The sequence below is a fragment of the Trichoderma breve genome, chromosome 1 (assembly GCF_028502605.1).
Source record: "Trichoderma breve strain T069 chromosome 1, whole genome shotgun sequence".
NCBI lineage: Eukaryota > Fungi > Ascomycota > Sordariomycetes > Hypocreales > Hypocreaceae > Trichoderma > Trichoderma breve.
In genome coordinates this window covers 6,302,481-6,319,552 of record NC_079232.1, presented here as the reverse complement: position 1 = coordinate 6,319,552, position 17,072 = coordinate 6,302,481, and the positions used below count along the sequence as shown (strand labels likewise).

Genomic DNA, 17,072 nt, shown 5'->3' with positions numbered 1-17,072 from the left:
TGAATGAACAGCAGCACAGCTAGAAGAACCTCTGGTCACATATTGTACCATCGTCCATGAGACGGATTAGAAATCATGGCATTGCAATCGCGCCGCTCTTCAGGATACTAAATTGATTATCAATACCATTCTTCAACGTCCAGTATCGTCCGAGGCAAGAATATAATGGAGCTGTACCTGTCCATCAACACCGTTTGAACCGGGCTGCAGACATAAATGGATGCAACATACCGACCGGGTAGCGGCCGATGACTCGAGGACACTCTTAATATGGAGCATGGGAGCGGCCGCTGGTGTAGCCAATCCGCATCGACCAACTCAACTTAATAGGGCATAGTCCTATGACAGGGTTGCGGCCGCCCCCTTGTCGCTCTAAGTCGATTCAAGCTTAGCAATCAGGACCTGGACAAATCCTTGGACGCTCCCCTTTACACCTGGCCCCTCTCTTGTCAATTCCATCCTTGTCGGCCAGAATAAGCAAACACGAGTAACATCCTCTGTTTCACAGCGAAGATTGAGAAAATTCAAGATGCCACCCGAAAGACTGATCGAGACCAAAGCTCAGAAAGCCTGCCGCCACTGCCGTCTCCATAAGCGGAGATGTGACAAGCGTTTACCTAGATGCTCGCGATGCTCCTTGTAAGTGCGACCTCCGCAGACGCAATGGGCCGCCAATCAACAATCCAGGAGATTCTAATGCTTACTCATTCGTTCCTTAATGATGAAGAAAACTCCTCAGATGCGAATATGACGACAAGGCGCCGATTGAAGAGACGGAACCAGATACCAAGCTGCTGTGGAGCGAGCACCTGGCCATCAAACGAGACTCTTGCGGCCTCGAATTGACTCCAGCAGGCGAGAAGCAGCTCCTATGGATCGCTTGCCAGACTCAAGAGCAGCATTCCGATCAAGTTGACACCAAGTCGTTGATGAGCCTGGTCAGCGACATCTTCAAGTATGGCGACACCTCCGCGGAGCAAGTCTCGAATAGGTACTTTGCCACAGCCCATCACTGGATACCCATTGTAGACGCACCAAGGTTCAAGTTCACTCTTGGAGTCAATCGAATCTATACGGAACTCTACCACGATTCCTTCGCATTGCTACTGTTGTGCATGCTCCTGATGAATCAACAACCCTGCTACCACCCCAATCACACCCCCAACAGCGCGCTCTATCGAACCACAAGGCGGCTATTCTCTCTCCTCAACACGCCTACAACTGACACATATTCCCTCGCAAGGCTGCAAGCAGGTCTGCTACTGTCTGCGTACGAGTGTGGGCACGGGATGGCCAGAGAGGCTAGCTCAACATTGGCATCGTGTTTTGGCCTCATCAGGCAGCTGGACATGATCGCCGTGCAGAATAAAGCCGAGAATGGGCATGGGTACAAAGACACCCAAGAGCCCGATAGAAGGCTGTGCTGGGCCAGCATCGTCTTTTTAGATCGGTTGGTTAACCCCCTCTCAGGCGTATCCCCTTCTTGGCTGCATGGACTCTTCTAACCGGGGCGTAGCTCCGTCGTTCTTTCATGTGCAGACAACACCGCTGCGCTTCTTATTCCGAGCAGTGCAATCTTGCCTCAGGATGCTGTTCCCTACATGAATAAAGACAAGTACGCTCTTATGAATACGGCGACCAAGTTCCAAACAAGAGCCTACTCAGCCCTCTTAATCGGCGAGGCTATAAAGGCCGTCCACGGTGATCCAGAGTCTTCAGAGTGCATAGAAGCAGAGAAGTTACTCCACGATCTCGTCCGACAGCATGCGGCAACCTCTCAAGGGGAGTCATATCCCGTTTGCGAAGGCGTAACCATGGCTCTTAGGTACGCTCTCTACTCTCTTTTTCCACTGAAAGTGATACCAATACTAACGGACACAGCGCCGTCGTATCAGCCTACAGGAATAGGGCAAAGCGCCTTGGGTGGTCTGCTGCCCCCGACGCAAAGCTCAACCTCGACCTCCAATTTGCCTACAACATAGTGTTCGAAATGTGCCGAGTTGAAGGCCTCATCATGGGGAAGAGAGATACATCTCTCAACAGAATGTGTTTTTCTGGGCTGGGTTGTCTCTACCGCGCAGCAGTAGACCTGGTCGAGGTCTACCCCACGAGGGCCGTGCCTGAAGACGTCAAACAACTACGGGAAAATCTAGAGTGGTTCTCAGGCCATTGGAAGGTAGCAGGTAAGCCAAATAACGTAGTCTGTTTGAGTAAGAAAGAAACAAGGGTGGGCGAATTGCTAATTGACATTCGTGGCAGATGTTTTGCTACAGCGGCTGAATCGGAACGTCAAGATAAGGTCCTTAGACGTTGCTCTAGTTTTTCATAGATAACGCCGGTGTCTATGGATGCAATATACGAATTTCGATGACGAAAACCAAGTCAGTGCGTGAATATGCCATTGATTGACAACTTTGTTGTTGCACGACTCGCCTTGAGACAATCGCGGTAAGCCAGCGTATCGCCCGGGTCCAAGCCAATACTGCGATCCATTGCTCAAGCACAAATTACCGCAATCGATTTTTTCGTCTATCTGGTGCTTATCCACAGTCACAGGAGCTATCAGAGACTATTGCGAGGCAGCCAGACGACGCTGTCTCAACAACTGAGAGCGACATCCAGGGTTTGACCACCGTCTTCTACAGCTTGTGAAGCCCACATACCAGCAATTCGTGAGGCGATTCCCACGACAACTGACAGGCATTTCGGCGAGTAAAGGTCTTTGCTCCTGTTACAGTAGAACACCATCACGTTCAACTGCTTTCACAAACGTGGCTCTCTTTCTGTCTGGCTCAATTCTACGGACTGCCTTTCCTTGCCAAATGCCTTCCACACCCACCCAACTGGATCCTCAAGCTACACATTCTCACCATTTCATTTGCGATTCTTTGCCGTCATCCACTCCAATTGCTATCAATATTACCACCCATTTTCCCAGCCCAAGGCCGCTTCTGCTTACACCTCCCAACAAACACATCGCCATCCCCTCCACCCCCACCAATATCACACCTACTTCCTACTTTACACAGCATCTGCCCGTCACTGCCTTTTCCGACTTTGTGACTCACCGTACAATTTCAAAATTCCAAGGAAAGTCCCAGCAGCTGCTTTCCCAATTTTCACCGCCTCTCGGTAACAATCAATTCCTATTCGTCCTCGTTCATCCTGAAATTCCGTGAAGCTCTCCTTCTCAAGCTAGCTCTGGAAAAAAAAGTGGGGTGAGTTGCTGTGGCAGGTGCCGACCAAAGCTAAAAAGTGAACTGGTAAACCCGGAAAGAGCAGTGCAGCTGCAATGACTTGCTGACAGACGCGACCTCACGTACGTCCTCCTTTATTCCATTTCAATCTCCCAGCTGCCCGGCTTTCTTTTCCCTCTGCAACTCTCCATCTCCCCTAGCCGGGCCCCTATCAACACCATCATTTAACTATCGTCACATTTCGTTTATGGTGTATCTTATTAATCTGCGGCCCCTCAGTCACCGACTCCCCGCCATGGAGCACAACCCGATCCATAAAGAGGTGACGGTTGCTGCTCAGCCGCAAGCTCCCAAGGGCCGTCAACGGGCCAAGCAAGCTTGCGATGAATGCCGCAGACGCAAGCGCAAGTGTGATAGCACCTTTCCGTGCGCTATGTGCGTACAGTTTGAATATCCATGTAAAATCAACGGAGTTCTCGTCCCTGGCCAAAAGCTCAAGAGGTCTCTTGATGTGATGCTTGAGAGCAGTGAGGCATCTTTTCAAACTGCGCCCTCAGCTCCGCCTTCAGTTCCCGCCTTAACTATGGCCTCAACTTATCCCTCAACTGAGCCCTCAGCCACGGCAGAGGATGTTGCCCATCAAACCACGGCAGAGGATGTTGCCCGTCAAACTCCACTCCCTCCTCTCAACCGCGGCATCATTGAGCCAGCAAAGCGACGCTACATGAACCAGAATTCGGCTGTGGCCTTTCCTAACCAGCTGGGCATGGAGCTTGAGTCTGCTCATCCTCCCCGTCTTCATTCATTTGCCTGGAACTGTGGCATTCGCCCTGAGGAACCTGGATCCATCCATGCTCCATTGACCAACTACATCAGTTATGAGGAGTGTCGACACTATACGGAAATCTACTTCGCCACTGTGGATGTGCCGTTCCATCTCTTTGACAAGCAAAAGTTCCTCCAGCAGTGTGATACCTACTTCAACAGACGAAACCAAGATCTCATCCTTGGTGCCTTGATTGGAGCCGTTGTTTCTCTCGGCTCTCTCTTTGCCTTTCATCAAGGTCACCCTATGGAGTCGCAAATCGTCAAGCATGTGAAGGATGTCCTCGAAGATTCGACTTTCAGCCGTCTTCCCTCCATTGATCAAGTCAACGCATGGATTCTCCGGACTCTCTATCTTCGCTCGACAACAAGACCACATCTTACTTGGCTTTCGTCTTGCACCGTCATGCATCTGGTGGAGGCTGTCGGACTTCACCGTGATCTTAACTCGGAGCTTGTCACCCAAAGCGTTCAGACTCCCGCCACAGAGGATGAGGGAAGCAAGCGGACCTTTTGGCTCGCTTGGTGCCTCAACACAATCATTGCGTACGAGTATGGCCGTACCAAGATTCAATTTGATGGCATAGACTCTCGACCCACCCCCTTTGATGACAAGAGTGAGACTGGCCTCCAAATACGCATGGCCAGAATCTTGCCTAGTGAAAATATCAGTGGCGATGTGATGGCTGTCAGCAAATCTCTCGAGGCCGCCATCCAAAAGCTTCTCGACATGGGAGAGGTCAAGGGCTTTCCTGCCCTTACCAGAGGAGATCTCTGCTTCTGCCTCTATCGCCGCCTTCGCCTTCTCAAGGTCAGCATCAGCAAAGATACCTTGTCGGAGATCCTCCAGATCGGCTATACTGCTGTCGAGGCAGCTTCTGACTTGGCAGAACGAGGTATTCCGTGGTGGAATGTCCTGGGCACCACCTTCCAGTTCTTTTGTGTTTTGCTCGCCATCGACAACCGTGACAGCCTCACTCAGGTCTCGTGGGTTATGCCCAAGCTCGAGCGCATCGTGGAGATCCTCAACACGCACATGGCTGCCGAAGCACTCGACACGGCTAAGACCCTGATGAGAGATGCGTTGGCCAAGAAGAATCAGGAGATTGCTCTGTTGGAGGCGTCGAATGGTAATGGCTTCCCGTTTCCTCATAGAGAGTTGACACCTGACTGGGACACCATGTTGAACCCATATTATATCGTGGGAGGCTTCACGTTTAAGGATCTTGGGGTTTAATCTCACTCATGTCATGCAATACAGTTTTTTGGAGGATGTGTACATAATGTAAGATAGGTACGCATACCTTACCATGGAATGGAATACGAAGCATGTTGCTCCCCTCATCCACAGGGTTTTATTGTCTTTTTCCCGCAATTAAGTATTTCCACCAAGTCCAGGTGTGATTCTCCCCTTCTTTATGTAGCGACTATCCATCATCCATCTGGCGATCTCACATGGGCAGTCCACACCAGATCGCCTTAGGGGAAATGCGTCGAGATAAGGATCTCGTCCGGAGGGAAAATCATCACACCTCCGGTTCGCCGGTTCGTTGGTTCGCTCGATGTGCATAACTGCCAGCGGGGGCTTGTTGGTTGCAAAGGATATTGGACGACCGTGGAAGGCGTTTCCGTATAAGCGTCGTTCATCATTTCAGTTGCTTCATAGTCCAGACTCTAAGGGCAGCGCCAGTCATTTGCGAGATATGCAGACTTTGAGCGTCTCAGTGGAAGATTTGTATGGTATAGAGACTTGGGGGGAGACCATTTCCGGAGGAGATTGTGTATTCGATTTTGATGACAAGGCATCCGATAACAATATTCTTTCCATCCAGTGTGGGAAAGGAATGCCGTCTTGTGAGTGTCGGCCCCTCAGATGCTGACTATTTTCCACGAACGCAGCCGAAGGTTCATTCAGTTTCTGGTAGATACCTCGTATGATCGAGCTGGGTGGCTTTCCACAAGGCCTCTATCGGATGATGTCTTCCATGGCTTCTGGCCCAGCAAATGGATGACTCTTTCTCTCGCTCAAGGCCCCGGAGCGGCCAATCTTTTTTTGGTTCGCTAAATCTCCCAACATGGCGTGTATCGCGTCCATGGCCCAGTCCTGACCTCTGGGGTATGCGAAATACCGGCAAGATTGCTTGTACAAAGAGGGCGTCATTCTTCGGCAACCAGTAGCAATCTTCTGCTATTACTCGTATATCGTAAATACTTGCCGGATCATCTAGAAGAAGAGTCATAGCATGAGGTAGAAGGGCACCTTGATAGCCCATGTTAACGGATCTCCTAGGATTGGACTGCCTAGTCGAAAATTTCGAGGATCACCAGCAGAGCAAGTGGATTCTCGTGCAAGGCAGCGAGAAGCCCCCGCCGACAATGACGAAGAACATGCTTCATCAATCTGAGCCTACACAAGCCGAGATGCCATCATCCAAGGCAGCCATCTCTCGGAGGTGGCGAAGGGCCCCGAGAATAGTCTCTCCGGTCTATCAAGCGGGTCTCGTCTCGCCCTCGTGATGCAGACGTTCTTCCAAGCCAGACCAAGTCATGGTCCCGGTGAACGTTTCAGTGTGAAATCCAAAGTCAGCAGCAGCAACGACTTCGGCGGTATTGGTTTGTTGCAAAATCGTCTATCTCGGCTCCTTGTCAGTAAGCCAAGAAAGGTGCCTGGGAGATCCAGTTCTATGACATTCGGCCTTCCAAACCCGTAAGAATGTTTCTCTCCAATCCTTGCCAGCCTCTACTGCACACCCCTTGTATCCGAACTAAATCAAGCTGGGCATTCCAACCAATGAATGCCCTCCTATGGCACAAGTCGATCGAACACAAGTGCAAAGAGCCTGCGCCTTCTAAATGCGAACCGGTACGCGTCCTGCGAGCTCCGGCTTAATCATTGCCTGAAACGGGGCATCTCATCATGTTGCCCGGGAGAAGGAACAAACCAGCCAGCGGGTGAGGAGACCACCTACCTATCTTCTTCTCGCTCTACGCTCTCGTCAAGTTCTCGTCACATTCGTACCTGGAAGTAGTAGAGACTTCTGCAGAGCCTCAATCGCATAGTAAATGAGGATCATCGACTAGCCCTCCATGTATCCAGTACGAATTGTCTTGGTGTGATGCGTGCAATATCAACTGCCGCAGATTCTGCAGCTCTTGCTCAACGCGGCCACTCGCATATTTTCCCCCACCCCCCTCACAGCCCTTTTCCGCAACCCTCCTCTCACGGAACGGCAGCTATTACTCACTACTTTCAGAGGCGATGCTCTGATCCTGGCGGAAAAATCTACGAGCCTCTTTGGCAAAGCAATATCTAGGCTTCAAGGCAGGGATTTGGATGACACGGTAGCCGAGAACCGGTCTACAACTCCCATTTTTAAAAGAACGAGACAAATCAAAGCCTGCATCTTGCATTGATCCAGACCATGCCATTGTGGCTGTTGTCAATCCGACTCCGGAAAAGCAGTGCCAGAACGGGGACTGTTCCCCATGTCGTCCACTGCTTACACCGACAGGGGGGGCCACTACCGATCCCAATGTTGAGGCTCTGCTGCGTCCCTCTCACAATTCCCGTAACATAATCCGGTTTGGCTACCCCGGTCTAGGTATCTATCCACCACCAATTCATCAACCGCACACTCAAAGTTGACGCCCACGAACCTATCACAGTACCACGAGCAATTGGGCCATAATTGTTCCCACGTACGCCCTCCGTGAGATGCATTGTCTACACTCACCCCTTTTCAGAAAAGGAAAAAAAGATGGGAAAGAGAAATAAAAGGAAAATGAAGAGAAAGAATCCCCGAATCAAAGGTGGAGCCGCCATCCAACCAGCCATCCGCAGACGATGATTCGCCCATAAAAGTACGATGGCACTCAACTAGCTCCATATTCCTTGCACAGAGTAAGCATTTCTCGTCAAGTAATATCACTAAACACGGTCACCGGCATAGAGTCATGCGTAGCCTAAAGTTTTGGGACAAAACATGAATGGCCGTCTTAGACAAGAGTCAAGGGGCGCCTAAGATTGCTGCCTTGGATTGCCTCGCCTTACATTGGCCTTACAGTATGCACGGAACTGTGTTACTCATGCAAGGCAACGAACGGCGGCACTAGACATTGAGCCTAGCATGGGATTCCCCCAATGGTTCACTGCATGCAAGGAATTGAGACGGAACATGTGAACAAACATGTGAGTGGAAAGGAAACATGTGATAATGCAAGACTATTTCAGGTAAAATTCTGCGGAGAGGTCTCTAAGGATAACAAGAAAAAAAAAGGAGTGGTGCTTTCGCTCAATGATGTGGCCGCCAATCTAATGCTCTAAATGCTGATTCCAACGCTGGCAATGCAAAATGAATGAATCCAAAATTCCAACGCTTTAGCCGATTATGCTAGAAATCCCAAACTCCTCTCATGCTCTGTAGTGGGTGGAATGCGAATTCCGTTGAATGTTCGTCTAATGTCAACTCGAGTACAAAAACATGTCGTAGTACAGCAGCGGGCCGCTGCGTTCGAAAGATGATGGAATATTGGCCGGCTCTAGCTCATGGAGTATTCGCAGTTGTCGCAGCGCCAGGACTGGCACATGGGGCAAGAATCGTTGATCTGGTAGCTGTACCAGCCGCCGGAGCACTTGCACTGCAAGCACGTTAGTTACTGTTGTTGGTGAGGAAGAGAGCAGAGGGTGTTGGACGTACGCATCGCCAGTAGTTTGGCCTGACTGAGGAAGTGCAAGACCTGGATGAAGAGGAGTAGGAGCTTCGTCCAGAGCTCTTCTTGCGGCTACCAGATCGGTAGTCAGAAGACTCAACGCTAGGAAGAAGTCAGTGTTGGTTCGAGGATGTCAAGATGTTGGTTCATGGATGTAAGGATGTTGGCAACTTACTATTGTCCGCGAGGCATGATGATCAAATGTTACTTTGAAGAGTAAAGATACTGAAGCGCGTAGATTGAGAGTTGGAAGCGAGTTGCTTGAGAGATCTATGTGTTGAAGTATGTAGACAGTTGGATTGACTGATGCTGATGCTCTCTTTCTCTTTCCTCAACTTCGAAGCGTTTCAAGTCCATTATATATATTTACCCTTCTTGGAGACCCTCCTCCAATGACGCAGAGCAATGGCCCAGAACGAAACCGAAATACACGATAGCTTGACTCACAAGTCCTACGCCCTGTTTCAATCAAAGATGCCTAAGGAAACTGCCTGCGAAGGCAGCATCAGCATAGACTCCAAGCCATGGCCAACAGCGACAAGAGGGCCCCGATTTTTTTCACAACGGCCATTGTGCGTCTAGTCGGAAGATATGACGCGCAGGCGTTGCTTCATGGCCAGAGTCAGACAAGGTGGATGGCCCGCTGATAGGGCGAAAACGTGGTGGAAAGCCCCGTCGATAGGGCGAAAGCTCTTGAAGGCCTGCGAGGCATATAGACAAGGGGGCGTCCGAAAAGATCAGGCAAGCATTCATCTTCCTGTGAAGCTTCCACAAAGCTTCGGTGCGCTAAGCCTGATGGGACTGTCAGCAGACCGAACGCTGCTGCGCACAACGAGTAGTTGCGAACCGATTTGTTCACCTGTTCCTGTCCTGAGGCGTCGTTCTAATAGTATTCATCTCACACACCCGGTGAGTCGGTCGGCGCCCCGCCGCCTTCAATCGGCTCAGGAAACTCTCCAAATCCTTTTTGATCCTCCGGACTCCATCCCCGGCAGTGCTTCAAGATGCGAGCGTCGGCAGGCAGCCGGACGAGGTTCAACCGCGGACATTGGTTGCTGCGAGTTATTGGACTTTGTCACAGGGTCTCGTATCATTGATCCCATAGCAGGCGACGACCTTGGGGAAGCGAAATCGCGTCAAAGCGTCCGGCTAGAAAGCCAGACCCCTGCAAACCGATCCATGTTAGCGGCCAGGTACTCCATCTGAGTCTCTCGTAACGCCCAGGGCAGTTGAGAAATACCAGAAACCACGGGGGCTTAGCAAACTCTGAGCCCAGAAAACCAAAGGCACGGAGAGCAGCCCCAGTCACGAGTTTTCTCTCTCGAGGCGGGATAATGGCAGTGCAACCCGCGCAGGTGCAAATATCGAAACCCAGACCGGACCCAAGCGCCAGGCTCCGAAAAGGCAGCAGCTCGAGATGAGGCAAATGTGGAGACGCGCGGAGGCGGCCGCCGTAAGTTGAACGCCGGGCTGATGCTAACAGGCGCTATGATGGACTTCTAGCCTCGTCTCTCTTTGTCCCCTGCAAAGTCCTACTTGTCTGGGAAGCCAGAGAAGCGATGGACAAGGCAGATCGCGGCAATAGTGTCGTTGGCTGGCGGTTTTTGACGTAGGGCTGGAGAGGGATCCAAACCACGAAGCGAAATCGAGTTAGGGGAGAAAAAAACAGCTGCTAGGATCACGTGTGAGCGTCCAGATCTAGCTTGGATTGGCATTCCATGATTTTGTTTAGTTTGTTTACTGTTTACTTGACGTCATTGACGAGAAACACAGGGCATGATGTAGTATTGGGTCGTGAAATCAGGGAGAGAGCTGCAGAAATTGCAAGAAATGCGATCGCGATGATGGAGAGCCCAAGGAGAAAATGCAGACCGTTTCCTCCTCTCCTCCCCATCTCCCTCTTCCTCCCTCTCTATGCTGCCTTAATTGAGGCTGAAAAAAAGCGCCCTCTCGCCCTCTGATTTCTAGCCCCCTTCTCTGCGCCTCACCAACAAAACAATCAACAGCTGAGGCTGCAAGGAGTAAGTAGTTGTCCAGACTATTTACTTTTCTCTTTTTTTACTCCTTTTGGGGGGGATTTTTAGTCGGTAGGGCTAATCTCGCCCTGTCTTGCTCATCGAAGGATCTGGTCTTAGTCCGGGCATAGCCAAACACAGTGACCGAGCAATCATATACGCACACATAAGCGCGCAGACAACATGACAAAGTCCAGCCTCTCCATCAGCTACTATGCTTTTACGGCGCTTCATCTCGCATGTTTTGCCCTCGCAATCACCGTCTGCGGCCTTTACGGCACCGACCTGCAGCGGGCGAAACACTTTGATGATTACACCAAATCCAAATGGGTAAGTCTCACAAATAGACTGATGGAGTAATACTGATGGATGCACTCTGTGCTACACACGAGTATGAGTATACTCAACCAAACAAGGCCCCCAACCATGACCAATAATCCCTGTTGGGAACAGAACCGAGCGTCGGGATAGCTTTGGCTAACACTTGCTTGTGAAACACACAGGTCTATGCCGTCGTCGTCGGCGCTTTGACAGCGGCTACGTGTGCCCTCTACTTTATCCCTCTCATCATTGAAGCCGCTGGGATATTCCTCGCCGTTTGGGATCTAATCCTGTTCATCCTGTGGATCACTCTGTTTGGCGTCTTCGGAAAGGTACGTCTGGTCTAGATCAAGCATGTGTCGCACAGCGCGTTTCCGGGCGACGAGGAGGGGTTTGCATTTTGGGGAGGCTGGAATGCAATGCAAAGGCTACCCGCGTTATTGCTATATGTATTCATGACCCGATTCTGACATGTCAACTCGCACAGCTTTACATCAACGAAAACGCTCATGGGAACGGAGACGTCGAACGCATGAAGCATGCCGTGTGGGTAGACTTGACCAGTGCGCTCCTCTGGCTGATTGCAACTGTCGCCGCTTCTGCATACTGGTTGAAACATCGCAATACTCGCACCCGTTTCACCGGTAGAGCCAAGGTCTAGCCCTGCCTGCTGCACTTCACAGGGATCCTGGCAAGCGAGAAGGAGAGGCAGGAGAGGCAGAGCAGGACACAACACGCGACAGGGAGGATCTGACGCTGTTAAGCGAGCAGAAGAAGGATGGGTAGCCTTGACATGCGCGTATATCCACATACGGCAGGAAAGGCGTTCATCTGCGGCAATTTGGCGGTTCGATTGAGATATCTGATATCTGAGGATGGTACGGGTAAAATGGAGGTTATGGATGACATGGTAATAATGATATGATACCCCTCTGGTTCGTTCGAGTAGCAGGGCGTGGGGACTAGGAGATTTGCAACGGTTGCCCCATTCATTCGTTTGCTCCGCGGCATGTGAGAGGAGAAACAATATGGTTGGACGGAGGTGGCTCCGGAGAGGGCTCACGGAGTGTCATGGCTAGTCAGTTAGCTCGCTCTGGGTCCTTTCTCTCAATATACTTTTAACAATACCCAACGTGTGTTTCCATGGCTCCATGATATGCTCTGTCTGTACTCCGTCATGGCCGGGTTGATGTGGGGAGACGTATGTCGGTATCCATGGCTACCCAGGTCGGTTGACGCGATAATAGGACGTGAGCCCGGACACACGATATGTCGCCAAGAGTCAGGCCGGCCAAGATATGGTGCCAGACTCAGCTCTGTTTGGTCCAACCGCCTTCTGGCCCACGGACGGCTGCCGAGTGCCCCCTTGTCCGTCTTCCCCCAGACAAATGAGGGGACTCGATTCTGCTTCAACCGCTTAAGCAGCACGAGGCCTGGCATTGGTGTAGCACCCAGAGTGGTGCCCGACGATATTCCTCAGATTAACATTGCAGTATGCAAGTCGAGACCCAACAAAAACGAGCAGGGTACAGCACACCGGCCGGGGAGAAATTGAGCGAGAGAAGGTGTCCTCGGGCAAGACGTCCACGGGCTTATTCCCTTCGGGCGTGATGGCAGCCCGCCGATCGGCAACGGTCCAACCCTACGGCGGTTTGAACGGAGGAGAAAGAGACGAAAAAAAGATCCCAGCAAGACCAATATTTGGTCCGTGTGACGTCAAGCTCGAATTCCCAAGACACCTTGCAGGGGTCAAAGGGTATACAGAGTTGCCCATCCTCAACGTTTTCGTCTCATCTTTTGGAGCGTTTGCGGAAGTCGCCCATAGCCTCGAAGCTCAATGCTCTACGAATGAGTCGAAGCAGTTGCAGTCAAAAGAACCAATGGTTAAAGTCCAAGCCGAAATCTCATATGTGTCCCTTCGTCATAACGCTTTATGTGGGGTGACGTGGTTGGCGTCACTGGTGCAGCTGCTGGCGCTTTCATATTGGATCTGTCCTTTTTTTTTTCCTCATTGACCTTGCCATCCTCGTATGCTCTAGCTCGCAGACGCATCCATGTTCGCATCCTTTGGACCAGAACTGCGGAGCCCAAAATGTCATGACCCGAAGTGTTTAGTGAGTCGAAGCGCGTGGCGCCAAACAAACGCACAAGGGGATTGGGGGCACAAAGTCGTATTCTAGCATCCCATGTCAAGTCAGTTGAGTTGAGAGCAATTACAGTTGGTAAACGAGAAGCGCGCAACAACATCCACTGCCCGATCAGGGGCATCAAGGTACTCGTATGTAGGACCTACAAATTTGAACTGAGCATAGGTAATACATACAGGCCATGGCATGATGCAGCAGACCTTTGCAACTAAGCAGGTAGCCGGAGGGTACTCCGGGTCTTGTTGTCAGCAGGCCGTGATAGGTGTGCATCTGGTCTTTGTCACACCACCCATGAGGAGAGACAAACACGAACAGTATGTAATAATATCCTCCTCCGTCTCCTAAACTGTCACTCTAGAGCGGTACGAATAATAGGAAATGGCAATGATGGGCGTTGCCAAAAGAGATCTACCCCCAAAGGAAGTGTGGCGATTGACAAGAGAGAAAAAAAAAAAAAACGCGCGTATTTGAGACCTGAAGCTTATCGCCAGTACTACTACCCGGCAATCCTTTATTGAATAATTATTTTGCGAGGCGTGCAATGTCTCACTCGTCTTATCACTGGCCTACCGCATCTCTCAAAACTCGTGTGAGTGTGTGTCTCTCTCCCATGGATGAACAGGGATCCACAGGCTGATCAAAGACTGAGACGCTCACATGTGCTCCATTCACGTAAAGAAACACACCACCTCTTCTCTCGCACCCCATTGATTTAAGCCAAGACTTGGGAAATTCTCACAGGTCTTAGAGAGATGGAGGGAGAGACGGAGGCAAAAAAATCAAATCAAATCAAACCAAAAGACAATGGCAGAGAGAGGCAAAAATCCCAAGCGGTGGCCGAGAGCTCGCATCCATGGGTTGTCTTGGCAGCATCACCACTAGCTCCAAGGCGCGGCTTCGGCAAGGGCTCTGAGTGGGAGAGACGCCCGCGCCTGCATTGGACCGCCGTATCCGCTCCTTTTGTACGCCGTAATTTTGCATGCCACCCAGTTGCCTTTTGTTCGGGAGCCGACAGGCATGCCCGCCGCAGAGCATGCCGTCGTGTCGCCACTAGCAACCGACCACGAGATGAGATTCAAAGTCAAACTTTCGATACGACGCGTGGGGAGCGTGGAGTAAAGAGGGGATATGGTGCGAAGACGGGGGAAGCATGAAGCATGAAGCCCAACGAGCTCTGGCCTTCAGTGCCATTCGTCACGAGGACATTGGGAAAAGTGGACGGATGGACGTGTTCGAAAGGATGAGGCAAAGATGAGAAGAGAGCCACCCGCTCGCCCTACTATGCCGTTCCTCTGCCCTTGGAGGGGAAGAGAGGCTTGAGAGGACAGGCGACCAGGGGAGGGCAAAGCGGTAGAACGTCAAATTCTTACAAGACGTACGAGTACATGTAGGTATTCGCGTTTGTACTGCCATGTACGTGGTAAGCTGATGCTTGTATGTACATGCACGCACTCCATACCTTTGTACGTTGGTAGTATCACCAAGCCAGAGGGACGCCAGCTGCTGCCAATACTACCATTGTAATCGTACATGATGGGAAGCAAAGGCGGAGAGCCTCGGAGCGAGACGAGGCAAGGTACGATGCTTGACCGCGAAAAATGGCCTCATCAACTTCGTACATGTACTCCCAGCATTCTCGCATCTCCAAACTCCACACCGACGCGAAGTGGTGTTCTGGAGCAAACTTGGCTGACTCCCCCTGTTCCCCAGCAGCAGCAGCAGCAGCACAAACGTTATGTCTTGTTCTTATACTCGTAAGGTAGGTTCTCGTACCTGTGCTGGCAGCGCCGTGGCTCTCTTCGGCAGATATGCTTCAATCCAAGGATAATAACGCCTTAGTAATTCTCGAGGTATCATCGTGTACCGCACCTTTTACCTCCTTGTATCCACACCCGCCCATACGATAAGGCTGCTGGGACAGGTACAACTTGCAAGCACCGGGATGGTACGAGGACGACAGGTACAGGGGCAATACCGTGCATGGTGCATGTACATGTATGACACTGATTCATCATCTCAGGAGCCCCCTTGGCGCTCGTAGACGGAGACAAAGCCCGATTGACTTTTTTCCTGATCGTGTTCGGGAGCCTCCTGTCCCGATTGCTCAGGCCCTGCTCTGTGCCCCGTAGAAATACATGTACGTAGGGACGCACTACCTGGCCTGGTTCAATGTTGTCAGCCCGTCTAGCTTTCCAGGGTCCAAAGTCTCCGGCTTCATCTCGCTCTGCCGGGCGATGCTAGTCACCGATTCAACACGGCAACTAAACTCTGTACGGGACTCCATCATGGTTGATGCTGATCTTGGAACAGATAACAAAAAAGTTATTTAAATTGAAACACTCTCGCTGAGGGGCCCAGAAAAGAAGAGAGAAAAGAAACATTAGCCCAAGTGCGACGATGGCTTGACGGAGAATCTCATGTCACATCGGTCCCGGCCCTAGTCCAATGACGACGAGGCCACACAATAGGCCAAGCCACGCCCATCAGAGGCGGAATCACGCCGTAATTTTTTGGTATTGCATGCTGTACTTGCACGTACTATGCTAGGCTGGAGGAGAGCAAGCAAAAAATAGGGCGAATGGCAACACAAGTCTGCTTCTCAAGCAGCAGAAGTCCTGATGCGGGGACCGGCTCGGCATGGGTGCTCCGGCCATCCGCCCAGCAGCAACAGCAAACAATCTCAGTCACAACTCAGGTTCAAGTTCGTCAATTGGATATCAAACGCAGCAGCTGGGATTGATGTCACATCTCAATTTCGTTTCGACGCTGCGGACCGAGCAAACGTGAAAAAGCCTTGGGCCACCGACGACTAGTCTCTAGCCACCTACACGCTTCTCACCACAAGCAAACACATTGCTGCTGGGCACGCCGGAATCTGCCCACCATGGCAAGACAAAAAAGCCAGAGACCAGACAAGAAGAAGCCCAAAGCCCAGCCCAAGCAGCCCTCTTCCCTGACTGGATCGGCGCCATTGCGATAGGCTCATGGCCCACGACCGGAGCTGCAACAAGTCCTGGGCTCCACGCAAACGGGCCATGCTAGTGGCCCATCTCACGCATCAATGGCACCTTGAGGGAGCCATTTGTACGTTTCACAACAGCAAGCCCCCTGCCCAAAAGCTTTCGGTGCAAAAGGCAAGCAGCACTGTGCTGATTCTGGTACCCAACATGCTTCGTCCAGGGAGCAATAATCAGCGCTGCCCACGTCCTCGTGCTGCGAGAGAGGCGTCTTGTGCCTGTACCTTGTGCCTGTATGTGTCTCCGAGTACGGTGTGTGGCTGTCTGTTGTGCTGCTGTTACGAGCATTTCCCCCTTCCCAATTCCTCCTCTTGCCTACGTACGAATACCACTTTGCATGCGTCGAATTACAAGCATTGTCTCCATCTTGTACCTCTTACACATATTACTCTGTCCTTTTATGAGCGGTGGGCTCATTTCTGCTTCAGTCGTGGGTTCCTTATACATTTGCCGTGCCTCTTATTTGCCCTTCCCTGGGTGGTCTTGGATTTCTCTATTTATCCCCGGCCCCAGGCCCTTTTTTTACCCTGCCAGTGTGCAACAAACGACCCGGATCTTTCGACAACCTTATTACCCAAGGACCTCTTTTTTTTGTCCGCTGCCTTTTTCTACTGTCTCCCACACATACAAAGAATTACCCCCCCTCCACACCATTATCTAGAAGCTCAAAGCATTCATTCTCCTCCTTCATTGCCCTTTAGCCTCTTCGCCTTTCTTCATTTCATCCCGGGTTTAACTGATTGAAGCACCTTGTCATTTCCACCTCGACTCGCGGCAATCAGACGAACCACTGTTCAATTTTCGTGGCTTGTTACTGCATCTACCTATTCCTCTCCTCCG

At 51.2% G+C, this 17,072-nt stretch overlaps 4 protein-coding genes across 4 annotated transcripts; 3 read left to right on the top strand and 1 right to left on the bottom strand.

The window, feature by feature from the left end:
* Window positions 1-529: 529 nt before the first annotated feature.
* T069G_01838 (fungal zn(2)-Cys(6) binuclear cluster domain-containing protein) lies at window positions 530-2,333 on the top strand (the record flags this gene model as incomplete). The annotated part of the gene is made up of 6 exons (XM_056169048.1): window positions 530-639; window positions 728-1,450; window positions 1,517-1,701; window positions 1,783-1,825; window positions 1,882-2,183; window positions 2,260-2,333. The coding sequence occupies 6 exons, from the start codon at window positions 530-532 to the stop codon at window positions 2,331-2,333; spliced, it is 1,437 nt and encodes a 478-aa protein (XP_056034364.1).
* A 1,159-nt stretch (window positions 2,334-3,492) lies between these two features.
* On the top strand, window positions 3,493-5,259 carry T069G_01837 (fungal specific transcription factor domain-containing protein; the record flags this gene model as incomplete). The annotated part of the gene is made up of 1 exon (XM_056169047.1): window positions 3,493-5,259. One exon carries the CDS (start codon window positions 3,493-3,495, stop codon window positions 5,257-5,259), a length of 1,767 nt encoding a protein of 588 aa, XP_056034363.1.
* A 3,302-nt stretch (window positions 5,260-8,561) lies between these two features.
* Window positions 8,562-8,924, bottom strand: T069G_01836 (uncharacterized protein; the record flags this gene model as incomplete). Its single annotated transcript, XM_056169046.1, has 3 exons — window positions 8,562-8,660; window positions 8,720-8,834; window positions 8,908-8,924. The coding sequence occupies 3 exons, from the start codon at window positions 8,922-8,924 to the stop codon at window positions 8,562-8,564; spliced, it is 231 nt and encodes a 76-aa protein (XP_056034362.1).
* Window positions 8,925-10,930: 2,006 nt separating this feature from the next.
* On the top strand, window positions 10,931-11,729 carry T069G_01835 (uncharacterized protein; the record flags this gene model as incomplete). Its single annotated transcript, XM_056169045.1, has 3 exons — window positions 10,931-11,077; window positions 11,251-11,400; window positions 11,556-11,729. 3 exons carry the CDS (start codon window positions 10,931-10,933, stop codon window positions 11,727-11,729), a joined length of 471 nt encoding a protein of 156 aa, XP_056034361.1.
* Between the last annotated feature and the right edge of the window lie 5,343 nt (window positions 11,730-17,072).